A 26,885-nucleotide genomic window follows, 5' to 3' on the forward strand; every position below is an offset into this window, starting at 1 on the left:
AGAAAGGCAGGTAATATTCAGGTTTGCCGGAATATTAAAGAGGGGCAGTGGGGTGAGAACTTTGTGTCAGGCTACTGTATCCATACTAGCCCTAATCCAAGCATTGTAGCTCTGCCCTGGGAGATTTAAACTGAAATGGGGCATAGCAGTACTTAATAGACAGGCAGTGGACTGACTTTTGCCTCTGGAGGATGAAAAGGATTGAGCTAATCGGTTTGTCTAGCTTCTAATTCTGCCTTCCTGTTCTATGCCTGGAAGCAGGACCAGCAAGTAATTTTTGAGTACAGCTAACTGTGCCCTCACCATAAAAGTTTCCATGCTTTAATAAAGAAGTTGTTATAGAAATGGTCTAGTCCTATTATATGTCCTGGGAACAATAGCTAATGGCTTGGTTTTTTCAATGAAACTCTTTAGGGAAGGGCAATTGGGAAGCTGCGTTAAATTGTTCTTAAAGCAGAGCTTTGTTAGATGGCTAGCAGTCTTACCTCTGTGGCCAACTACAGCTAGGTGAAAATACTGCTGTTATCTGATTCTGCCTCAATCAGTTCACATTTCTTTTTGTGACATGTGGCTCCTTTAGGTTTTCTAAAGCAGAGTACAGAGGGTGATATATCTTTTCTCTATTAATGAATTAGCAATATTTCTGTCGCCCTTGCTTTTGTCAGAGCTGTGGCTGGCACTGAACATTATGAGAGCTTTCCCCTTCTTTCTCACCCTGATAATGTTTTTTGCTGCCACTTGGTATGAACTTGCATATCACACATTTTGCATTTCTAAGCATTGCTGGGGGAGGGCAGAAATGTGGGGCTGCTGCTTTGGATAGCAGCTATGAAATATGTGTAACATCAAGCTCTGTTCAGTTGCACTTAAAGACAAGGCTGATTCATATGGCGAAGTACCAAACCATTAGCTAGTGCTTGTCATTCTTGGAATGAATAATAATCTGACAGTTATCATTTACCCTATACACACCAGTGGAGCTATATGCCTGGTGTTCATACAGCTTCTAAAAATACTGCTTGGAGGGCATGAAACATGCAATCCTAAAGGCTTCCTGATATCCTCTCCTGTTGGCTCCCCAATTTGTTTCCTGCCTTTGCTCAGGTCAAAAGCAAGTTCCTCTTGTCTACTGCATTCTGCCAAAACACTGGCTTGTTGCTCCTAAAACTCTTCCTATGTATTTCAACCACCAGATCTGTCTCCTATTGTGTATCTCCATTCTGTTCTTCTACACGCCCACACAAAGTTTGTGCTTCTCTTGCTCCACTTTCTTCTTCCCCTACCTTTCTGTTCTTCAGAAGACTCCAACAGGGAAACATTGCTTAAGCCATCATAAAGGAAGCACATCAGGGTGGTGAGACTTGCAGCTTTAGTTGCAAGGAAAGCCCTCACAGTGTCATACAAGTAAAGAAAGTTAGATCAGCACAAAGGTTTCTTGGGGCAAACCCCACATGTTTAGACAGTAGCTGTGATCAGGGACATACTAGCCTCCCATCCAACTTCCTGTTTACTTCAGAAGGCCTAGGCCTTCATGGTTTCATATTTTGGTTTGGAGGGAGTCCTTAAGTCACAGTTTCGCAGTTCAGATGTTCAGAGACTTGCTCAAGAAGCCAAGATAATTTTTCTGAAGTCAGATGTGAAAGGGACAAGGAGCGAACATGCGGGCACAACATGATTTAGCAGATCAAGATTGGGATGGCCAAACCAGGCCCAATATGTGTCTTGTATGTGTGTGTGTGTGTGCTGAACTTGCCCTAGCCTAGGGCATACATGTTGGCATCCACAACATAATGCATTGTATGTTAAGCTGTCCCTGAAGATTGTTTGGAAATGTTAACTGTCTAGCTGTCCTGTTTTTAATCAGTTAACTGGAACACATCTTTTCATTGTGAAAAGATCTCTACCTGTTTGCTTACAGGCATAATTCAAAGTGCTAGTGCTTCTGTACAGCCAAAACAGCTTAGACCCGAAGCCCTAAGTCTTTGAAGCAATGTGGGAAGGTGGATGCTTTCAATGGGGAGTGCCCAGTTGCCCCCCAAGCTTGCTGGGAAATAGCCTTGGCTAAATGTGGGGAAATTTTGCAATGTCTTCCTGTACAGGATTCTAAGCTTGTACTTCGAAACGGATCACTCAGCGTATCCTCACACACTTCTTTTTAACCATTTACTAGCGATTGCCTGAGTACATAAGTGGAAATGTTCAGACCCATCCTCCCACTGAGAGTAGAAAGGGAAGGTATGAAGAGGTAACCTTCCGGCATAAATTAATTATGTCAGATAAGAGGTCCATGTATCTCAGAATAATTTATTTCTATTTGATTTTCATTCCTGGATTATGCTGAGTAATCTCTATGCAATATCAGCGTATTGTCTTTTATTGACAAAGATGTTAATTTCACCCTATTTTTTGGTATTTGATAATGGTTCACTTTGATGTAGTGTAAGATTTGTTCTGTAACTTTTTGCCTTGTCCTGTTCCTGATGTCCAAACCTACAGTTTGATTTTGTTGTACAAATGTTGTCTTCGTTTGTATGGAGCAACTTCTCTCAATGAAAACAACATTTAAAAAACAAGTAATCATTGGGATGAGGGTAATTATTAACTTGTTAATTATGAACCTGTTTGAAATCTGATCTGCTTCAGAGGCCCTTCTTCAGGTGCCCTCCTTGTCAGAAATTAGGTGGATGACAGCTTGGAAGCGAGTCTTTTTAGTAGTAGCTCTCCATCTTTGAAATACTCGCTCCAGATAAACTCAAGAGACACATAATGCTATTTCATTTAGGAACCAGTTTAATACCTTTTTCCTTAACAATATTTTTTTAAAATTATGTTTCGCTATCCACTATTTTTGCTATGTTTATGTTATCTGTGTTTAATAGTGTTTTTAAAATAATAATAATAATAATAATATTTTTATGTAGTTCTATATTTTTTTACTATTTGAAGGCTTTTTTAAAAAGTCAGAATGCAACATTAACAATTGTGATGAATAAAAAATATGTCATCATTTTGACTAGCCTGGATAGGGGTGTTCTGATTTGTGGTGGCATGACCTTTACAACAGCAGAATTTCCACTCTTGCTTTGTTACTCCAGCGCCAAGAACACACATTTTGTATTGTGAGTCGCAAGTGTATTTGTCAGACAAACGTTGGAATAAAAAATAGAAATCAAAACATATGGATAAGGCATTGGTGCAGTTTCAATCAATCAATCAATCAATCAATCAATCAATGCCACTTCAAGTGCTGCATTTTGTTCAGGATAGCCCATGTTATGAAGGGTGTTGATAACCTAGCACTTAAAACAGTTGTATTGCCTTCACTGAAGTTCTGTATGTCCATGTTTTTAAAGTAGAGTACTGTGTAGATGTTAGCACAGTTTATTACATTCAGTGATCAGGTGGTAGATTGCAGAGTATCCATTCACAGCAGGCATTTCTTCTGCCTGTGGCGTTGTGTGGCCAGGCACACCTCCGCTTTCACTTATATATCCCCAGCTCCCTTTTGGCAAAATCCCATTGCTTTCTTGGCTGATTGACAGCAAGCCTTCCAGCACAAGTAGTGTCCCCTGGTAATTGCCTGCCATGTCCATGAATTCTGGGGGAGACTGTGCCTCAGGGAAGTTTGATGCACTTGTTTGTAAGAAAAGAACATCTATTTCTAGAGCAAACTCTGAATCCATGAGTATCTCTCTGGAGGACAGTGCTGATACCTCGCTGTCAGACCCTATTTGTAAATAATCCTCTCTCTCACCAAGTGTGTTTTGATCACTCTTGTGTCGCAATTTGATTGGTGCTTAGTGTGGCTGGTTCCTGCATCCTGGTTAGCAAACAACCCCCTGCTACTCCCTTAGGAGATTTCTTCCTGGAGTTTTCCTGCTTCCTGCCTTTGAGTAGTTGTTGTTAAGACATCATGGTATTATTACAAGTATAATGTGCAGGCCTCAAAAGAATTGCTTTGGAAGTGGAAAAATAGAAATATACTGACGCTGCCGCCTTAGGGCAATCTCAGTTGCTTTATGTGGAAAGTGTGTCTATCCACAAAGGGTTTGACCAGGCTGTGTTTACCTCTGGCATTCACTCTGGCAATAGTTAATTCTAGTTGCCTGTTGGCATTAAGGTACAAACCAGAGATCCTAGTGCTACGGTCTGCTCAGCTAGCTAGGTGTGCCTCATGCCATTGCCTGTGATGGCCTTACAGTAGATAAAGGAACTTGAGGTTTCTGCTTGATTTTCTTTATTCAACCTGGTTGGTGTTGCAGGAATAATACCTGTCTTGTTTCATCTAGCTGTCATTGAGCATTGTAAGAAGGGTACTCTGGCTGAGTGAGCTGAGCCACTTCTGAAAGATGTCAGTATTTTTAGAAGTTTGTTGTGAAGAGTGGTTCACCAACTCCCTGCTCAAGCATTCTTAAGGAAAATAAGCTTTGTTTACTTCCATTTGTTCTGCCTTTGACTATGGACAGCAGTTGAATCATCTTTATTCCATTGTGTATTATTTTTGCACAGTATTATTTTACTCTGTGCGTATATGTACATACTCTATATCATTACTAAAATTGTACCCCAGCCTCTTCTCCCCAGTTTACCCTCTAGATTAAGTGCCTCCTTCTTTCAGTTTTGTCTCTTAGCCAAAGCCCTTGGCTTCTTCTTAGCCAAAGCCCTTGGCTTCTTCTTAGCCCAAGCCCTTGGCTCTCTTTATTGCTCTCTTCAGAGCCCTCTCCAGTTTGTCTAATATACTGTATTTTTCCATGTATAAGACTTCCCCTATTTTTGGGAACTCCAAATTAAGAAAACACCCTCTCAGCACTACCCGTGTATAAGACAAGCCCCAATTTTAAACCTATTTTTTTGGTGAAAAAACCTAGTCTTATACACAGAAAAATGCAGTATGTTCCTTCTGTATTGGAAGTTGATTGTGGTGGAAACTCTTTATTGAGAAGCCTGCAGGTGGAAGCTGCTAAAGGAGTAGTCTCTCATAACTGATTTAATTATTGATTTTAATTGCATAATTAACCTTCTCAGAGCATTTAGTCTAGATTATTGTCCATTATTTTGGACTTATTTCACCTAATTATTGCCCCTTCCTCAGCCAGCCAGCTTGAGGAATTAATATCTTACCTGTGGGATCTTGCCACCTCCCCCTAGAGGCCAGTGCATACGTAACATTTGAGATTATTTTTAAATATTGTAAAGAAATTGCAAGTGGACTAGAACAGTGTTTCCCAACCTTTTTTGGGCAAAGGCACACTTGTTTGATGAAAAAAATCTCGAGGCACACCACCATTACAGCCCCGTGACGTCAGCGCGCAGCGTCACGCCGGGAGGGACGCACGAAAGTGTAAGTTTCAATTTTTTTCCCTCCCCCTTGCCGGGGAACCTCCAAGCAGTGGCGTAGCGTGGGTTGTCAGCACCCGGGGCAAGGCAAGTAATTTGCGCCCCCTAACCCGTGGATTTTAGCACTCGAGTGCGAGCGTGCGCCCCCCAGATGTTGCGCCCGGGTCCCCCTGCACCCCCACGCTACGCCACTGGGGCTGGGGGCGAGCGAAGGAGCCAAGGACCCCCCTCCAAAGGCTCAGCATGAATTTATTAAATTTATTATTTGCGGAGCCCCCGCGGGCCGAAGCAGCCGAAGCCCCCTCCCCTCGGGCGCCTCCCCGCCCCCTCCTCTCCTTGGGCTGTAGGTGGAGCTCCAGATCCGGGCTTGGCGAGCGCCTCTCCTCCTCCCGGCCGGTCCGGGGGCTTCCAGCTGTGCTCCGTCCTCCCCCCACCCCTGTGGCTGAGACTTGCGCTGAGAGCCGGAGCCAGCGGCGCCCCCTTCCGCTGGGAGACCCTCGCCCGCCCGCCGGCTTCCTCTCGGAGGGTTTTGGGGAGCGCAGGGCGCGGCGAGGCCCCTCGGAGCTCTCCTCCCTCCCAGTCGGCAGAAGCAGCCGCCGCCTGTGGCTGGGCCGAGGGGATGGCGTCGGCGTCGGGGTGCGGAGGCTGCCTGTGCCCGGCCAGGCGTCGGTGGCGCTACGCCACTGGATGTATGGAAAGAAATCGGTGTCTACATGTATTCACAATCTCCATGTGTTGTTTTTTAATCACTATATGGTGTTTCTCCCTTACTCCCCTCTAGTTAGTTATTTATCCTCCCAAGCACTTCAAGTTGGCATGCATGGTTCTCCCACGCACACAGCCTGCCCTTGAAGTAGGTTAGGTTTAGCGACTGAGGCTCTGTGTACCATACATGTAAAGCAACATGGCTTCCTCCCCCAAAGCATCCTGGGGACACAGAGCGACCCCCTCACAGAGCGATCCTTCCCAGAACCCGGCGATTTATATCCCTGTACACGTCTGGCGTCAGGCATGCAACTATCTTTTAACATTTATTTTTTTTAAGCACTCGCACTCGCACCCATGCACTTGCTGTCTCTCACACACAAAATTCCTCTCTCCCTCTTTTCACATCCTCTTTGCCAGTTTCAACACACATGCTCTATGTGTGTCTGTGTGAGAAAGAGAGCGAGAGCATGCATGTGCATTGATTATGCTTTCATTTCACAACATACAGACACACATATTTGTAGTGTCCCATCTCATTTCTCTCTCTCTCTCTCTCTCTCTCTCTCTCACACACACACACACACACACACACACACACACACGCTCACACCTGCCCTGCTTCAAGCACACAGCCTGTTTGTCTTGCACTATCAATTTTCCCTAGTGGCTCCCACGCACACACTTGCACTGCCCCAGGCGCTGTTAAAGGTTCACTATTTCCGACACTTCCTCTCTCACACTCACACACTTGTGCTGCCCCCCCCCCCCGTGGCTCCATTTCCGCCTGCCTCTTTCTCACCCCCCAACCCCATCCCTGCTCCAAGCCCCCAACTTTGCTGACTCAGCCTATGTCAGCCTTGCGCTGCTGCTGCCTCTCCTGCGCGCTCCCTCGCCACCCTGTTTCCACAAGGCACCCCTTGGCATGTAAACAACATGCTTCGCAACGGCGGCGCCTCGCTCACACACACTTCCCGCTGCCTCGCCCGCTGCCCAGCCTCTTGCTCTCCTTTTTCCGCCTGCGCTGCTTTGCAAAAGCAGGAGAAGCCACTCCAGCAGCACAAACCATCCCTGCTTCTGCTTATACACACAGCGTCAGCGCTGCTGCAGCGGCTGCTCCTCCTGCGAGCAGTGAGTGGAGCACCGCCGCAGCGGCGGCGGGGGGCGCGCACGCGCTAGGGCGCAAGGCTGGCGGCGGCGGCGGGGAGCCCGGCGGAGGAAGGAACTTGTCCCTTCCCTCTGGACTCGCGCCCCCCCCCAGATGTTGCGCCCGGTGCGGCCGGCACCCCTCGCACCCCCCACGCTACGCCACTGCCTCCAAGCTTTGGGGGTGGGGGGGGGGAGGAGGCAGCAAAGCGAGGGACTGAGGGACTCCTCCAACTCCTCCTCCTGCTCGTCCACGGCCGGGTAGAGCCGCTTGAGGCGCCGCTTGAGCTCCTTCTCCTGCTCGTTCAGGGCCGGGTCGCCGCCGTGAGGGAAGGGCGCCGGGGCGCTGCTGCTGCTGCTGCCGCCGCCGCTCCCGGCAGGCATGGGCCCAGCTGAGGCGGCGGCGGCGGGGGAGGAGGCGGCGGGTGGAGCAGGAGGGCGGCCGAGGCCGGTGAGGGAGTAGGGTTGCCCAGGGCTTGAGGAGCCGTCGCCGGGAGTTGCTGCTGCTGTTGTTGCTGCTGCTGCCCGGACATGCCGGCCTCCTCCTCGTCCGCTGTCTCGCGCTCCTCCCTTTTGCGCGCGCTGCCCCGCCGCCGCCCCATTGGCCGGGTCCTGTCAGCTGATCCTGTGTTATTTCCTGTGTGTGTGTGTGAGGGGAGAATGGAGAGAGAAACCCCGGCACCACCACCGCGGAGCCGCCCCCGGCTCGACGCGGATCCTCGCCGCCGCCGCCCCGCCTCTCGCCGCCCGACTCGCCCGCCTCCCTCCCACGGCACACCAGGCAACGTCTCGCGGCACACTAGTGTGCCGCGGAACACCAGTTGGGAAACACTGGACTAGAAGATGCTCTTAGCTCATTTCTCTCCACCACCCCATTCCCCTAATCTATCTTACCGTATTTTTCGCTCTATAACACGCAGATTTTTTCTCCTAAAAAGGAAGGGGAAATGTCTGTGCGTGTTATAGAGCGAATGTGTGGTCCCTGGAGCCAAAAAATCAAGCAAAAGTCAAACCGCGAGTCACGAGAAGGGAAACCTGAAAAGAGGAAGTGGCAGCTTTCCTGCATTCTGCCTCAGGGTCTTACTGCCCACCCTCCTCTGTTTCGTTGCTGTGATTGCTGAAACGGAACAAAGAGCAGGGAAAGCCCCTCCCCTCCAGGCAAGCAGAGTGCCGTTCTTTCTAATTCCTCTCTGTGCTCCGGTGCTGCTGGGGGAGAGGGAGAGAGAGTGGGGGAGGGAGAGGGAGAGGGGGGGAGGGAGAGGGAGAGAGGGGGGGAGGGAGAGAGAGGGGGGAGGGAGGGAGAGAGAGATGGCTGGCTTGGGGGGGAACTTTTGCCTTTCTTTCCTCCCACCCCAAATCACTCTCCAGCATTCTTAGCCAGCTGCTTCTCTGCACACCCCTCTCATGTCCCTTCTTTGTTTTTCCTTCGCTCCCCACTTAAAATGTGGTTACAAAGCATAGATCAACATGGATCCTCAGGATCTTTGCATTGGGTCACCCCAAATTCACCATCAGATCACATAGCATGTCCATGGCTACAGCCTGCACCCAAAAAAAGCAAGCACCCACTGTTGCCTGAGGCTGCAATGGTGCAAAAACGTGGTTACAAAGCATGGATCCACAGGGATTCTCAGGATCTTTGCATTGGGTCACCCCAAATTCACCATCAGATCACATAGCATGTCCATGGCTACAGCCTGCACCCAAAAAATCACGCACCCACTGTTGCCTGGGGCTGCAATGGTGCAAAAACGTGGTTACAAAGCATGGATCCACAGGAATTCTCAGGATTTTTGCATTGGGTCACCCCAAATTCACCATCAGATCACATGTCTGTGGCCACAGCATGAAGCACAAAAATGATACATCCACTGTTTCATTCAGAATGTTTTTTCCCTTGTTTTCCTCCTCTAAAAATGATGTGCGTGTTATGGTCAGGTGCGTGTTATAGAGCGAAAAATACGGTAATCTGTTTTCAGTGTTGAGAGTCACCACTACCTTTAGTGATTAATGCCAACTAGAATTTTACACTTAGCCTTAGTTTTGGTTAAAGTTGAAGTCTTCCGCTGCTTAGACATATTTATCTGAATACCTCTGTTTTGAAGAAGATTTGCTCACTAGCACCTGGATGGACTTTCTGCCAGCAATAATTCAGTTGTCTCCATGGCTGCTCAGAAGTTCCTGTGGTTCCCCCTTCCTTTCTCCTGCTGCTGGACTATGGGCAAAAAAAGCCAGTCTGGCTTGTCATGTCATCTGAACCTGAGTCACGGTTTGTTTCCAAACTAGCAACAAACAGTAACCAAGGTTTGTTCTTGTCTTATCATTTGGGGGGGGGGGGGGGAGCACCATAGGGACTTTTGAGCATTGTGCACCAGCATGCTGCTCATTCATGTTAAGTCATAGTTTTTTATTTAAACTATGGTTAGTGTGACACGTGGACTGGGCCACTGAGTCAGAGAACATACATTTGATGTCCAGATTTACATGCAGCCTTGCATGACTTAGCATTAACTTCTTTGCCTGCAACAGTGTGTTGGTATTTCATATATGTTTCATTTTATTTGTAACACTCTCCTAAAAAGAGAGAGGTGACAAACAGCACTGTGGATGCAGAAGGGATTTTCTGCATTTTGAAAATCACCTGGGAAGGCCTTTTGTTTCCTTTCAAAAATCTGCACAAAGTCCATAGTTCTCTTCTGCTTCTTCTCTTCTGAAACTTTGACCCTAAACAGGAGGTAGAATAAATCTGAGAATTTTTCGTTCATTCAGGAGTTGAGTGCTGACATTAGGAACTGACACAATATGCAGTATAGAGGGATGGATTTGGTAGAGCACCTTTGGTAGAGATGTTTGGTTGCCGCCTCTTTTTCTGCTTTCAGAAGTGGGGCATCAGTAAGAGTTAAAAGTCCTGGAGCTGGAGTTGCCCCTGATTTTTCAGAAAATAGGCAAATAAACCCCCGTCTCTAGAGTGCCATGAAGGACTTAGGAAAGTTGCATTTAGGGACTGGACCTGTGCACAATGCCTAATCTCTAACTATATTGTACCTCAATGGAGATAATGATTTTTAGCACATCTTATACAATTTCAGCAGGGTGTTTCCATGTCTTTCTACCTGACCTGCTTTTGCCAAACAGTTATATAAGGTTTTGGCCTAGTAGTAAGAAGAGGCAAGCAGTAAATCCCACGAAGATGTTCTCTGTTCTGTTATACCACCAGCACCTGCCTTTGATGCAGAACTTTGTGCAAACCTTCCTGCCTTTCTTTTTTCCACTTTCTTGAATTTCTCCCCTTTACCCCCCACCTGCTTTGCAGCTTGTTCAGATACCAAGAATGAAGTATAATATAGTCTTCCATACTGCCTTCCATACAGGTTTCCATACTATCCTGAATGAATTGTGCAGCTTGGTGTGGGTTCTATAGCTAGATAGTCAGGAGGTGGACAGTGGCTGGCCAAATAGCATACCACTCTTCACAGGGGGGTTCTCACAAAGGGAACAGGACCCCAGCATTTCCCCCCTGCTATAACAGACAGCTCAAAGCTCCTGCTGAGCACTGGAAGTGCCAGTTTGCAGACTAATCAGAGCTGTGTGAGCTGGAGAGCCATACCAATTTGCAGCCATCTTAATAATAATATAAAAAAAAAGATTGAGAAAACAGCTTAAAAGCAGGTTACCCTACTTTTTTCCTTTGGTTGCTTTTATCCCAGCGAGAGGAAATTGAGGGAGAGTAGTAATCTGGGCAATTAGACGAAATGCCAGTGCTGTCAGTTGTGGACACGGCCTGTAACTTTTGTACTGAGCTTCTAGTTTGCTCTTGCTTCCTAGTCTGGGGTACAGGTGGATGTTTTGGGGTCTTTTTTATATTAAGAGTTCAAATGGTAGCAGCCAGAGGAGGAGCCCCTTGAAAATGAATGAAGTACAGAATACATTTTTGTGCCCCTAAGTGGTGTAGTGTTTAGTCTCATGCCTTTCTCTTTCTGTCTCTTTCTTCTCTCTCTCCTGCTGAGTGTTCAGCAGTTGGGGGACCTGAAATTGCTCTCAGTGCTTCAGGGAATGAGGATGCTAGGATATTTTGTGGCAACCTGTGACAATTCAGAAAAGCTGGTGTTTCCCCCCCCTTTGGAGATGCATAGATCACTGAGACTCTGCTGTTCTTTATAGCTGGGGTGTGTTGAGACTCTGCTGTTCTTTATAGCTGGGGTGTGTGGACGTAGCCAGGATTTATGTTAGGGTGGCAGGCTTTATGTGGGGGTGGGGTGGGGCAGAACCAAGCTATCTACAACACGATTGGTCAATTAAGTATTTTTATTTATTGATTTGGGTGCGACAGATGCCACCCCCCCCCCCCGGCTAAACCCATGCTAAGCACCAACCTAGATGACCACCAACCTAGATGGCTTTAAAGAGGATTAGACAAATTCATGGAGGAGGAGGCTGTTAACATTATTAGCTATGATGGCTGTGCTGTGCATCCACAGCTGGAGGCAGTAATGCTTCTAAGTACCAATTGCCGGAAACCACAGGAAGGAAGAGTGTTCTTGTGTTCGAATCCTGCTTGCAGGTTTCCCACAGGTATTTGGTTCTGTGATAACATGGTGCTGGACTAGATGGGCCTTATCCAGAAGACTTCTTATGTTCTTACGTCCTGCACTGGCTACCTATTCTGAGCCCAGTTCAAGGCTGATGTTGACATACAAAGCCATATACAGCTTGGGGCCTGATTATCTGAAGGAGCGCATCTCCCCCTTGTATGTTGAGATCAGCAGTGGAGACATTTCTCTCATCCATCACTGGGTGAGGTGCATAGTGTGGTGGCATGGAATAGGGTCTTCTTGGTGGTAGTGTCCTGTCTCAGCAGTAGCCTCCCCTATGAGGTACATCTGACACCATCATTGTTCATCTTTTAGTTCCAGTTGCAATACATACCTTTTTTCTGGGCTATTATTGGTTGTTACAGTTTTTATTGTTGTTTTAAGTGTAACCCAAGTGTTCTCCATGCCAGAAGCTAGTAGAAGTAGGATAATTTTAAAATAAGAGTTCAGACTTTCAGGGTAGAGATTTTCAGATTCTCCACTAAAACTGAGCAGCCTGTGAATCAGACCTGCCGATAAACAGCCACAGGCAAATTGCACTTCTGCAGACAGTTGTGTGGTGGAGCATTCCATGCGCTTGAGCCAGTGATCTCTGCCTGTGGAATTTCTTAAAGCTGAGCCAATGATCAAAGCATATTATAGCTGCTCATGTGAGAAGTGTCCAGTAAACCACCATCACAAAGACTCAGGGCAGCTGTCTTAGTCCCTAGCAGTGATTGCCTTGGCTGGTGACATTCACCATGGAGGCTTAGTTACCTTGGAAACATGTTTTAACTGCATCTCTGCTCTGAAGAACCCATTTGAAGCTACTCTTCTGCCCTGGAGGCTGATGCCTCTAAGTACAATATGGGCAGCAGACTCTTTCAAGCTGGAGACAGTGTGGCATATAGGGCATGCCCACAGTCCCCAAAGCACAATTCATTACACTAGCAAATGAAGCTATAAACACAAGACTAGGTATTAACACAGAGAGGCATGTTAATAGCATGAGGACAGTGGGTGGGTGCATGTCACTGCAGCGGTGATCTCATTAGTGCTCTAAATCTGAGGGCAAAATGTTATCTTCTAAATACGAGGATGAAATGTGTAGGTTTTTTTAAAAAGGCATTTGCAAAGAAGTTGTCTTTGGTTGTCATGGTTATATCTGTGATCACTAGACCGAGATGGAAATTGCTTCTCTGCCGTATTTGCTTGATTATGTTTTGGCTTAAGATGAGTTTCTAAACATTTTATCTGTCTTTCTGTGATTAACCTGATGTACACCGACACCGGTAAAATAATACTAGCGTTATTGGATCATGTGGCCCTCACTATCCTTCAGCTGTTTTCAATCATATCCAAAATATCAGAGAGCCCCACCTACCCTCAGTGCCATGGTTGGTTCTTCCTCCTCTCTTGTTCTATCATCTTCCCTGCAGTTATTGTCTTGTGGCTGAAATCTGTTCCAAATGGATGAATATACTTTCACATGGGGCAGACTCCTCCCCCCACCTTATCCTGCTTGTGTTTTTATCCTACTAGTCATATTAACCTGGCCCATCCAATGCCCTCTTGACTAACTCATTAGACCTTCCACAACATGCCTAATTTTTAACATTGTCTCATGACAGAGGATAAATTCTGAGCATTTCAAGTCTTTAGATCATGGGTAGGTAAACTAAGGCCCAGGAGCCGGATCCAGCCCAATCACCTTCTAAATCCAGTCTGTGGACTGTCCGGGAATCAGCGTGTTTTTACATGAGCAGAATGTGTCCTTTTATTTTAAATGCATCTCTGTGTTACTTGTGGGGCCTGCCTGGTTTTTTTACATGAGTAGAATGTGTGCTTTTATTTAGAATGCATCTCTGGGTTATTTGTGGGGCATAGGAATTCATTCATCCCCCCCCCCCATATAGTCCGGCCCCCCACAAGGTCTGAGAGACAGTGGACTGCCCCCCTGCTGAAAAAGTTTGCTGACCCCTGCTCCAGATAAATGATCAGTTGGCAGCTGGATAATCTTTTGTTCTGGATCCTGCCAGATTGCCCTTGTCTTAAATGGGCTTCCTGTTCTGGGAGTTCTCAGCTAGCGGATTATAGAGCATGTTGCTTTCTTGCACAGTGGTGGTTCTATAAGTAGGAATGCTCTTCATGATAATGCTCTAGCTGTACCTGTAAAATTTGGCTCACAGACTGACATTAAGCCGATCCAGCTAGAAAGTGATGAAGAGCCTTTGACATAAAACGTCTTTGTATGGTTTCCTTACTGGAAAATTTCAGGCTAAGAATTTGATCACAGAACTGCTATATCTACACCTAGCTCCAGAGCACAAAATTACTGTCAGTTCACATAATCAGAAGGGGATTCTTTCACTTGCCAAATAAGCTCCAAGTAAAACAGAAGTGCCTGTGTTTGAAAATTGCTTTCTATTGTTACCAGTGATTGTAATAACACTGTCAAGTATATAAATTTCTTACCAGTATTCAGAATGCAGCAATTCCTCATAAACCATTCATGAGCCAAACATTTTTCATTTACTAATTTGTCCATTCTCCTTGGGTGACTGTTGATATAAAAGAGGGATGGAGAATCCAGTGGCTAACATTTTTTTCTCTCCAGGCAATACTCCCAAGAGGAATCAAAAGCGACATGTCCTGCCCTAAGAAACCTGGCACTCTGTGTAGTATCTACTTGGGTGTCATGCATGCCATTATAAAACTAGTCAAGCTATTGCAGAGTTGCACTACACCTGCTTCTGCCTTGTGCATCATCAGCACAAATGACAGCTGAGATTGGTTCTCCGTGTCCTGTGCTGTCAGTGTTTGAAACTGAAAGCTGGCAGCTGATTTCCCAGACCCTTGGTGCTACTTAAGGTGCTGACAAGTAGGGGGAGGAAACCCTCTGTGTCAGTTGATTTGAATGGCAACTGACTCAACATGGTATTGAACAGGAAGGATAAATCTGGGACAACAATACATCAGTTTCTGTGCCTGCTTATCTGTGACGGACAGGATTCTAATTAATCAAACGCTTTCTTTGAAGACTTTGAGCAAGTATCTGCTTATGATAATGTAGTTGCATTTAAAAAACTCTTTTCATTCTTTTCTCAGCTCTGATTAATCTATTGAAGTTTCTCTTGTCCAACGAGACTGTTTTGCTGGCAAAACACAACATCTTTACATTGGCTCTCATGGTGAGTTTCTTTCTGGGGGACAGTGAGAGTTAATAGCACTGAATTTAAAACAAAGGAATTAGTGTGGAGCATGCCCACTCAAAAACACACACACAAAAACCAGATAGTGATCTTATTGGAGCCGTTTTTAGAAGTTCTGTTCTCTATCATGGCATCTCTCTTTTTCTGTGTATCTGGGTTGGGAGCACTTATTTTTGGCTCAAGCTGGAATTGGATTCAAGGACTTTTCCTGCGGCTGGATATCTGTTTGGAATGCCAAAGCATTTGGGCAAGGTGTTCACTGGAAATGTGAAAGAGGGAGGAAAGCCCCTTCATGTGTATGTTATTGACTGTTGTGCTGTGTGACAAATGGATTTGTCACTGCTTTGGGTAACAAGTGGAGTCTGCTCAAACAAACAAATGAAACAGTTGCACTGTATCCCCATCCCCTAACAAGACTGAACATACTCAGGAATTCAGCCAGCCTGGAACAGGAACCTTGTAGTGGCTTACATGGGAGAGTGGGAGTTCCCCAGCAGAGCTGTATAATGTGAGAGGGCTCAGGTTTGGGCCCGGTTGCTAGATAGGGATGTTCTCGAGAGTGGTAAAAGGAAAATGCCTCACCCAGCATGCCCCACTGCTTTTCTTCCCCTAGCCTAGAAACAGCCCTGTATAGAGCAAGAAAAGGAGGTGTGTTTTTTAACCCTCTCAGGAGACTTGCTTCTGCCCCTAAGCTCTGTCCTCTCGCTATTAGGCTTTGGCAGACTCTCTTCTTCAGTCCTCCAATTTCCTTCCCTCCCTCACGGGAATGATGCCCGCTTTCAGTGTTTTGGGTGGCTTATAACCAGTTTTTATTTTTATCCCTAAATTTATCGGGGAATGAAAAAAAGTGGTTTAAAATCAATTGAGGTGAAACACTTGTTATCTACAAAACACTTGTTATCTATAAACACTTGTTATCTACAAAAATTAAGTAATGACTTCTTTATTTTAAATGCTTAGATAACTGCATATATTATATGGCACATTTTTCCTGTAGTAATTCTTATAGCTTTTGTTTTTGAAGGTGGTAAACCTGTTTAACATGTTCATCACTTACGGAGATACCTTCCTTCCGACTCCTAGCAGCTATGATGAGCTATACTATGAAATCATCAGAATGCACCAGAGTTTTGATAACCTGTATTCTATGGGTGAGTAGTGTTGGATGACTTGGTTTGCTGTTGACAAAACACACAGATATGACAGATAAACTGTGTGGGTGTGAGAGAGAGCAATTGTGTACGATGCCTGATCAGCATGTGTGCTCACTGTGTGGCTGTCAGTTACCACATGGATGTGAAATAATCCTGTTCGAAAAGGATAAAGGTTCCTTGTTCTTGGCAAAGGACATTTTGAAAGCGACTCTTCAGGAGCAGACATCCAGAAACGATGCTGTTTGGGTATAGAATTGCCATCTGGTTCACCTGTGTATACATGAAAGTGTGTTTGTTTGCTATTGCCAGGCATATAATATTTAAATGGTAGCAAGGCGCACGGTGCCCTCATTTAGAGTGAGCCAGCCTGCCGTGCGCAGAGAGTTCCCAGCTGGGAAAATATGCCTTAGTCTCAGGTCAGAGAGCAAGCGCACCCCCCAGAGCCAATCAGCAGCAGGAGTTGGTGTTGTAAACAAGAGGTGAAAAAAGCATTTGATGGATGCACAACAAGGAACCCACTGTACAGAACAGGGAGCACGTAGGCCTGCTAGCATCCACAGAACCAGGTCAATGCCTCAGAAGCAGTTGGAAAACAACCCCCCCCCCCACGATACCCTTTTTAAAATAGTGCAGCAAACAGTCTAGATCTGTAAATGATGTTTTTGGGTAGGGGAGTGAAGGTGCAGAGAGATGCAGTGAAATGCTGTAGAGCAAATACTTAGTAGGGAGGCAGAATGAAGGGGAGGAAGGAATGCTGGCAGGGAAACATAACCAAGGAATTATATGAATGCACTTACCTCTGAGTAACACTTTAGAAGGGCTACATATAAAGGGCCAGCCCTCCCTGCCTTCTATTGCTTTCCTCTCTGTTTAGAAGCATTAGTCTGGCAAGCATATAATAAGGGTTAAATGGTCATTCATAAAAGGGACGTAGTTGATCCACTCACACAGCATGATAATGTTAGAACAGTTACATAAAACTCTTAGAATAGCCTCTTCCAATAAACATCGATAATAACTTTAAAACAAAAAATTGAATGTACATGCATATTCAAAGTGAGAACAAATAAAAGGAAAAATGTGTTTCCCCATATTGTTTCTGCTGTATGCTGAACAGTGGAGGCAATAAGCTTCTTAATAGTTTTGTTTATATGTTGAGCAGTGTAGAAGCAGCCCAGTGAAGTTCCAGGAAGGTTCCTTAGGTTGTGAAGTGTTTTCGAAGTCTTATCCTCCTTATTATACCCTTACATTGGTATAATGTAAATACATGCACATTCTTTACTCATGTGGTGGTGGTCAAATTTGGATGATGCCTGTACTTCATCTAAGATTATTTATATTTTTCTAATAATTCGTTTAGTTACTTGATTGCCTTGGAAAATGTTGTACTGTTGTCAAAATAGGTGCCATAGAATGTAACCTTTGTTTAATCTTTTTTCTTTCAGTTTTGAGGCTATCTACCAATGCTGGCCAGTGGAAGGAGCCAGCCAGCAAGGTGACACACGCGTTGGTCAACATACGGTAAGAAAAGGAAAGTTTTTGTTACTCATTTGTGCATTCTTGCTTTTATTCCCAGAACACTTCATTTTTTGTTGCAGTATAGCATGCTGGTTGGTTTCTTAGCCAGGATTTTGGGGTGGGGTGGGATATAAACCTGAAAGAGTCTTGTAGCACCTTGCTTCCCCCACCCCCACAAAAAAGTGCTATATTGCCTAGTGTGCTGAACATGTTCCCACTTCAGCAGCGATTGCTTTTGTAAACTTAGGGGTACAACAACTCGTTTGTTCTTTAAAACGGGTTAAGGGATGCGTTTCAAAATACATTGTTTTCTAAGAGTAAGATGTAGACTTACTTTGGATAGTCAGGGGCAAGGTGTAAGTATTTGAATGCATCTTTTGCAATACTCTTTGCTGTTCCCAGAAGTTCCATTTTTTAAAGCTATGAGCAAGTGCCTGTGAGCTCATCCTCATAATATCCCTGTGGAATGATACATGATTCTGCTGGTAGGAGGGCTGATTGGCTAATGGGCTTTCCTCCATACTGAGGCTCTTACGTCTCATGGGGCTTACAGGAGCTGCTGGAATCAATAGTGGCTGGCATGTTGGGTGATGACCTTGGGAGCCTGTCCCCAAGGTAATATTTAAAATGAAAGATTGGAATAAAAACCAATACTTAAAAGCAGATTATGGCCTGAAGAGTATTCCTTTCTCAAGGGGCATGCAAACAACTAATTGCTAGAGCCTGCAATTTATCCTTCTTGAGAGGCTGTTTGAGAATTTGTGTTCCTTGCCTTTTCGTTCAGCAGTGGCTACTGCTGAAGACTGGAGACTAGCCAGTTTGGGAGAGAAGTTACTTTTAAATGTTTGGGGGTTGTGTAACTGGAAGTTTAAAACTGAACAGCCCATGATTCACTAAGAAGTAGCAAATCTTCCCCCTTGAGTTCCCTAAGAGCTAGTCATTTGTGTCAGGGTAAGAAGGATTAGAAAGTCAGGCACAGAAGTCATGCTTCCCCTGTGACACAAAACTTACCTTTGTTGTGGTGTCTCCAGTTTCTTTGCTCAGGAAGACAGCATGTGGAAAACAAACTCCCTCCAGGCATTTTCCAAGTAATTTTATGTGTCTGTAAACCACCATTAAAGATTCTCTCTGCAGGCCTGTGAGTTTCATGTCCTTATATATAGGTTCTGCAAGATTTACTCTGCTGCGCTCTTTATTTTTCATGAACAGAGTTAAATGAAGCTCTTGGGGACTGATAATGCTCTAAATGTACCAGCTGAACAGGCAGTCATAGGTAGGGGGTTGCCATCTAAAATGCCATAGAAGATTGAGCCTGCCCTTGGCATGGTCTGAATCTTTTGGGCGGGGCGGGGGGGGGGACTGCTTAGAAAAGTCTCTAGAATTGAGAGTAGAAACAAAGTGAATTATGCTTGCAAATTGGAGGGATGTGACTGGAGAACAGTCTGGCTGTTATTTCCTCTGCAGGCTCCTTGACAATTATTTACTATAATTGATCTTCTTGGACAATAGGAAAACAGCCACTAGACTGTATTAGCAGTTTTGCAAAGAGAACAATCCTGCAAACCCTTTTGATGTTAGACTGTTTGCCCAACTAATACTTAAGGCTGCAGTCTTAAACCTGTTTATGTGGGAGTAAGCACCACTGAATTTAATAAGACTTACTTTTGAGTAGACACAGTTAGGATTGCTCTGCAAATCCATTCCTTGCATTCCAAACTAAATTAACTTGAATGAGAAATAGTTTCTTACTGATGAATTTCTTACCTGGCAGGCATTGATTCATTATATGTAGTTTTGAGAGGTTAGTTTGCTAAACTATGATAAGTGGCACACTCTTCCCTATTAACTTGTGGGTTTTAGTTTTGACCCACAACTGTTTTGCTGGAGGTGGCCTGAAATTGCATTTTAAAGTACTTAATTTTTTACTGTTGGAGCATTATGCAGATATGTCGTAGTTGGCTTGTTTAGGGCTTTCTTAAATTTGTCTCTTCATTTGGAGGTAGTGATGGTAGTTCTGTTCTTCCCTCACTTTCACTCTGGAGATAGATGTTAAAGCAACATGATATTGCATGGGAGGTGTTGGCTTTACAAATCTTTTCATGTTCATAATTTTCACCTGCCACTATCTGCCTGGACCTGCAGATGCTGAGAGTTGTCCAGGGACTAGGACCCTGGGTAGGCAGACAGCATTGATAGCACTTGTTGCCCCAGGTGTGAAGCAACTGCTTGGACAGCTATACAGTGGTGCCTCGCAAGACAAAATTAATTCGTTCCGCAAGTTTATTCTTCTTGCGAGTTTTTCGTCTTGCGAAGCACGGTTTCCCATAGGAATGCATTGAAAATCAATTAATGCGTTCCTAGGGAAACCGCTTGCCAGGCTGGCGGTGCGGAGAAGGGCTTTTCTCCCCACCGCAAGCCTTCAGGACAGGTACGGGAACAGAGGGGAAGGCGCGCAGCGCTTTCCCTCTGTTCCCGGGGCTTGCGTGGGAGGAGGGTTTTTCCTCCCCACCGCCAACATTCAGAACAGCATTCTGAATGTTGGCGGTGGGAAGGAAAACCCTCCTCCCACCCCAAGTCTTCAGGAAAGCCATCCAAAGCCGGGCGGCGGGAGAAGGTGTCCCCGCCCCCCCGCCCGGCATCGGAGCTTCGTTCCGATGGCGGGCGGCGGGAGAACGCGTCCCCGCCCCCCCGCCCGGCATCGGAGCTTCGTTCCGATGGCGGGCGGCGGGAGAAGGTGTCCCCGCCCCCCCGCCCGGCATCGGAGCTTCGTTCCGATGGCGGGCGGCGGGAGAACGCGTCCCCGCCCCCCCGCCCGGCATCGGAGCTTTGTTCCGATGGCGGGTGGCGGGAGGAGGTGTCCCCGCCCCCCGCCCGGCATCGGAGCTTCGTTCCGATGGCGGGCGGCGGAACGCGTCCCCGCCCCCCCGCCCGGCATCGGAGCTTCGTTCCGATGGCGGGCGGCGGGAGAACGCGTCCCCGCCCCCCCGCCCGGCATCGGAGCTTCGTTCCGATGGCGGGCGGCGGGAGAACGCGTCCCCGCCCCCCCGCCCGGCATCGGAGCTTCGTTCCGATGGCGGGTGGCGGGAGGAGGTGTCCCCGCCCCCCCCCCGCCCGGCATCGGAGCTTCGTTCTGATGGCGGGTGGCGGGAGGAGGTGTCCCCGCCCCCCCGCCCGGCATCGGAGCTTCGTTCCGATGGCGGGCGGCGGGAGAACGCGTTCCCGCCCCCCCCGCCCGGCATCGGAGCTTCGTTCCGATGGCGGGCGGCGGGAGGAGGTCCGAGGACAGTGGGGAAGACACGCTGCGCTTCCCCGCTGTCCCGGAGATTTCCCTATGGGCTTTCGTCTTGCGAAGCAAGCCCATAGGGAAAATCGTCTTGCGAAGCAACTCGCAAACGGAAAACCCTTTCGTCTAGCGGGTTTTCCGTCTTGCGAGGCGTTCGTCTTGCGGGGTACCACTGTATAAAGCTTGCCTGCCTTGTGAGTGGGGCTGCCATAAAGGGGCAACACCAAAGGGAATTGTCCCTTTCGGGGTGGCACTTTGAGGGGTTGGAACGAGGGCATGGGCCAGCCTACTTGTGGTAGGATCAGTGTTTTTAAGGGGGATGGGGATGTTTTAAATTGTTTTATTGTTAAGTATATTTTTAATAGTTTGTATACATTAATATTGTTAATGCTTAAATTAATTTTATTGGGATTTTTTGTTTTTTATATTGTAATCTTACGTTTGTGTAATGTAAAGTAACCTGTGTGTAATTGTGTAATTGTGTGTAATTGTGAAGTAGCCTGATACCTATGGGTATAGGGCAGTATACAAATTTAATTAATAATAATAAGAAGAAGTTTGGATTTGATATCCCGCTTTATCACTACCCGAAGGAGTCTCAAAGCGGCTAACATTCTCCTTTCCCTTCCTCCCCCACAACAAACACTCTGTGAGGTGAGTGGGGCTGAGAGACTTCTTGATCCATTTGCTGAAACAGTTGTGGCTTTATAGTTGAGACTTGTAGATGATGTGCAATCTTCTGAGATCAGTGTGTAGCATAACATGATTTGAGGACAGTTTTCATTTTGACTTAACAAAGATAGATCATCCTGTTGTATTCACTGGTGCTGAGATACCATCAGTATGCAACAGATATGTATCTTTTACCCCTAACCTCTTCGCTTCTGTTATTTCGGGTAGAGCTTTTCTTTGACTTACTGTGATTTGTCCTGATCTGTTCACAGGAGGGTAAACTTCTGCTCTTGTGTCAGAGTGCTTTAGACTATAGAGTCCAGGTTGGTTGCATAGGCCAATATATAGTTTCTTTTTATTTGTTCAGCTTATTTTGGATGGATGTTTCATTTTCCGTCATTTTTATGCTTCTTTTAAAACTAGAAATAGAATGCAATTTTCCTCTATTTTACAAATGGATTTTGTGCTAGTGGGAGCCATTTGGCCATAGGATACTGTTAGTTTTTTGTAGTACATCATTTGAGGCATTCTTCAGTTTAAAAAAGGAAAGAAAATTAATTTCAGAATGTTTTTCTAGTGTAATGCAGGGGATCATTTTATTCTAAATCACTTAAGGGCAAGAGAAGTCACATTAGTGATACCCAAGCTCTGTTGGAGATCTTTTAGTAATCTGGTCCTTGTTGATTGCTCAGCATTTTCCCACTTTTTCCCATATGATACCTTTTGTGCTTGCATGTTATATTTTTTTGTTCAAGGTCTTACATTTTGAGTACCATTTTACACCAGATGTTTGTTTTCAAATGATTTTGAGGCAAAATGCCCTTCTCCTTGCCTTCCACTTTGTTTGTGCCATTGGTTTAGTTTAGCTGATTCTAGTATTAAGTAGCCTGTAGTGCATTTTTGTTTGAACTTTTGATTTTCCAAATCTCGCTAGCAAAGTAAATGGCTCAGTAAAAGAAGACATATCTTAACTCACCACCACCACCACCTGTGCACCCCTAACGCTGAGATTTCAGTAGGCATTGTCCATAGACCTTTCAATACTATCCTTGTAGTCACAGAGGCTAGAAGCTTGCTTTTAAAAAAGATTTTAAAATCTATCATTTTCAGGAAGTTGAATCCTCTTCCCAGCACTCATGTCTCCATCTGCATAGCATGATTGTGGAATATATTTCCCTCTGTCAAAATGGCAAACCTGGCAATGTCCACTCACCCTTGATTGTTGCAGAATTTACCATATTTTCAAGTTGCATGTGGTGGTTTCCCATGTAAAACGACTGGCTGCGTTGGTTGAGGTGCTCAGCTGTAAGGTCGATAACTGGAAAGCTGACCTTCACTTCCGTAAGGAAATAAGCAGCTTTCCAGGCGATCAATTTTTCCAGGCTAATGAGCCCCTTTACATTAACATCTTGCAGGTTTGCATTTAATGAGACTTTTATTAATGCAGGGTTTGAAGGGACATCCTCTGATTGCTTACTAAGTGATGGAGGTGGCGCCTGAATCATTGTATTCTTTTAATAGACTTTCTTCTGATCAGTAATTTTCTCAAGGTGAATAAATAGATTAACCCCATGATTAATAGATTCAATTGCTCCATTATCCGTAATGCAGTGACATCATTTAAGGTATTTTTTCCCCACTGAAACATTTTGAAATTGGCTAGTGAAGTCTTTGCTATGCTACCTAGGCTAATAGATCTTTGATGTTTCATTTGGGTAATTGTGTTTCTTCTGGTGCTGTCCATTGTGGTGTCTCTGCCTCAATGCCGCTGCTTGCTTTATTATCTCAGAATGCAGGGTTGCTCTGCTGCAGTTGCCCTTGTTAGTCCTCTTCTAATACATGAGGCCCTGCTGCGTTCAGCATTGTCACGAGAGTGATTAGTGAGGTGTGGCTGCTGTTAGAACATAATTTCTGCATGTGTATATAATGGATATGCTAGCTGTCGGGTTGTGTTGGCAGTAGTAGGGCTGTAATTTTTTGAAGTTTAAGTGATTTAATATTCAGGTGATTTCTCTTACAGAATTTGAGAGGTGATCATATTATAGTTGGGCTCAGGTGCTTGATGAATGTAAGTCAAACTTCTAGGTAGTTAACGTGATGAAACACAGGGAGGCTGAAAGGGCTACCCTAGGATGTTCATTATTATCCCAGCCTGTTCATTGTATATGTACCAGTTCAGAAACCTCATACTTGAAAGTAAGAAAAGGTCTTGCTGTTAAACATTTTCCAGATATCACAATAATTGTTCTCATTTGGGGTCCAAACCTAATCCAGTGCAGGATCTGAAACTATTGGTATTGTTAAGGGTTTCCTTTCTGCCAGAGTGTTTTTTCCCCCACCTGTCCATTCAAATTACTTTGGTGTCCTGGGAATATGGAGTGTATGAATCTGCCTGTTCCTGTGGATAGCAGTGTCCTATACTGCCACATTGCATAAATGGGCACATTTAAAGCTAGATTTTCCCTTTCACCTTCTTATACACCTTTTTCCTTAGGTGCCTTTTGGCTTCATCAACACTGATTGTTATGCCCCCATAATAAACTCCATCTAGTTGCAGTATAATGACTCCGTTTATATTGTTCACTGAGGTGCGTTTAACAGTAATGACCTTTGGCATACTGTCACCGCTAATCTAGCTTGGTTGATCTCAAATTGCAGGATAACAAAGAGCAGCCAAGTGGCTAAAAATGCAGTCCTAGTTGTTGTTGGGTTTATCGCTGAGATCTGGAATAGGTTCTAAAATGCAGTTGCAGGAATAGGATAGAGATGTTTTTCCCCCTCTCAGATGGAACGGTTTCACATAGATTCTCCTCCCCCCCTTTTGGATGTTGTACAATGGAGTATGACATGGGAAGGAGAAGAAAGCAGGCAGGAGGGGAAAGTAGCAACAGGCTCTTGAGGGGAATGGAGAGGTAGCAATTTTGAGAGGCTGCTTGGAGCGCCTCATGAAATGTGGCTAATGCATTTCATAGAGAGAGAAAATATAGTGCTTTCTCCCTCTGCATTTCTTTTAAGTGAAACATGGTATATGTCTATTGCCTTAGGCATATTGCACAGTTGGTGTAAGAGGCATTTTGTGAGCTGCTTTTGATGCTGAATATATTTCATTGGTTAAAAATTCCTTTGTAATATCTTTCTGCAACCCCCTGTAACTTTCTTAGCTACGGAAGCAAATTAAAGTGAGTTTTTGGCAGGGTGTGGGTGTGCAATGTGAGGCACAGAAGAGTTACATGTTTCTCTTTTGCACATATAAATGGCAAGACCAGAGATAGGGAGCCCTGACTTCCCAGCCCTTTTCTTCCCCCGCTAGCTTTTTTAATAGGTATCTTTCAAAGATTCATTCCTTCTGCATATCAACACTTCATGAAGTGGCAAAAATATCTGACCAAAATATTGTACGTTGTTATTCTACATCTTGTGTCTCCTTTTTATTTTTAAGGATGTCTGCTTCCACAAAGGTGTGTGGATACTGTGGGAATTGGTGTTCATATAATATCTTGGGTTTCTGTTATGGCAGCTGTTCTGCCCTGTGCAGAGCTAACTCTCCTAATTACATAGTTATGCAATCACAAGCAGGCTGTGAACATTTGAAGCTCCTCTTATATTGAGGTGATGTCACTACTCTGCCTGTGTCTGTCGACCCTGACAGCAGCTTTCCTCCCCAAGTTCAGATACAACTTTCTCCACTAGAGCACAAATTCTTACTACTGCTCTGAACAACATTTATGGACAAAAATGGTTTCAAACCAGTCCCAAACTCTGGTGTCAACTTTCAGCTAAGCAGGAAGTCTGGTTATTCTTTTTTTGAAAATAATAATTTATTTTGCAAATAAATTTATTTTGCAAATAACAGATGGAAAGAGAGAGACAAAGAGATAGAAACATTGCCAGCTGACATTAACAATATTCCATCAATCCTAACTTAAAACATAAAGGCTTAAACATACAGGGATTCCTTGTGTCCAAATAGGTTCCAAAATCAGATGGATGCTTACAAGCCATGCAATGGAACATAGAAAAGCCAGTGGGAACTTCAGACCACTAAATAGTGGACAGTCCAGCGTTTATCTTTCCAGACTTGCAATATAAGTTTCTTAGCCACTATAAGGATTTGTGAAATCCACTTTTGTTGTCCACCTGTTCATCCTCTGACTGTAGTGCTATAATTTAAGAGTGTCTGAACACCCACAGATATAAAGTATTTTTCCAGAACAGAGTTAAGATGAACAATAATTTCTGAGCAGCAAGAAAACATCCTGGGACATATTATACCTCAAAGAAGTGTTTTTAGCATTACATTGCCAGCAAAAGAACTAGCCAGTTTTTTTTCTGATAAAGGCGTGCTGTGGTGTCCAATGTACTTGCTGTTTGCTGAATAAATTTCAATGTTTGCTGAATAAATTTCAATTTTAAATCTAACAAAACAATACATATAGATGCTAAAGCAACTTTCCATCAATTGAAGTGAATGAAACACTCTAAATCTATATTCCATGCATCTCTTAAGTTCCTGAACATCAATTTACAGCATTCCAATAAACTTTTATAAACCATTATTATGAGTTTAGCTTTCTGTGCAGATCCAATTATTTGAGGCACTCAAAGCTGATGGCCCATAAATCGACTCTAAAAGGTGCTGCAGTTGGATATATTGCCCTTCAGGTCTAGTGGGTTAGTGGTGTCTGCACCACAAAACTGAAAATGACAACAATTTTCTATCTGATCCTATTAACTGGTGTAACATATACAGTGGTACCTCAGGTTAAGTACTTAATTTGTTCCGGAGGTCCGTACTTAACCTGAAACTGTTCTTAACCTGAAGCACCACTTTAGCTAATTGGACCTCCTGCTGCTGCCGTGCCGCCGGAGCACGATTTCTGTTCTCAACCTGAAGCAAAATTCTTAACCTGAGGTAATATATCTGGGTTAGCGGAGTCTGTAACATGAAGCATATGTAACCTGAAGCGTATGTAACCCGAGGTACCACTGTACATCCCACTATCAACCCCTTCTACAAAAATGAGGTTAATCTAGCTGTCCTTAACCACTGTTAGTGTTGACGCAGACATAACATTGAATTGAATTGAAGGGCAGGCAGGAATTTATGCTCCAAAATGGCAGGGAAGGAGGAAGGAGATAATTTGGGTGTATGGTTCCCCATTTCCCCCCCGACACAGCTCCTTTTGACTGAAATAAAATTCTGCCTTTAGCTGGGGACTTGAGCATCAAGAGCAGATGGGCTCCAAAGGAAGAGCAATCTTTTTTCCAAGCCAGTTGGACTAATGAT

General features: G+C 44.9%; 1 protein-coding gene across 4 annotated transcripts in view; it reads left to right on the forward strand.

Annotated features, from left to right (window-relative positions):
- ARMH3 (armadillo like helical domain containing 3) overlaps positions 1–26,885 on the forward strand; it is a 133,220-nt gene that overhangs the window by 39,805 nt on the left and 66,530 nt on the right. For all 4 annotated transcript variants that reach the window (XM_028730525.2, XM_028730524.2, XM_028730526.2 and 1 more), the window contains 3 exons: positions 14,868–14,950; positions 15,996–16,122; positions 17,571–17,646. In XM_028730525.2, coding sequence (XP_028586358.2) covers positions 14,868–14,950; positions 15,996–16,122; positions 17,571–17,646 — 286 coding nt within the window. The remainder of the gene's footprint in view (positions 1–14,867; positions 14,951–15,995; positions 16,123–17,570; positions 17,647–26,885) is intronic.

Source organism: Podarcis muralis, chromosome 6 (assembly GCF_964188315.1).
Source record: "Podarcis muralis chromosome 6, rPodMur119.hap1.1, whole genome shotgun sequence".
NCBI classification, from domain to species: Eukaryota; Metazoa; Chordata; class Lepidosauria; order Squamata; family Lacertidae; genus Podarcis; species Podarcis muralis.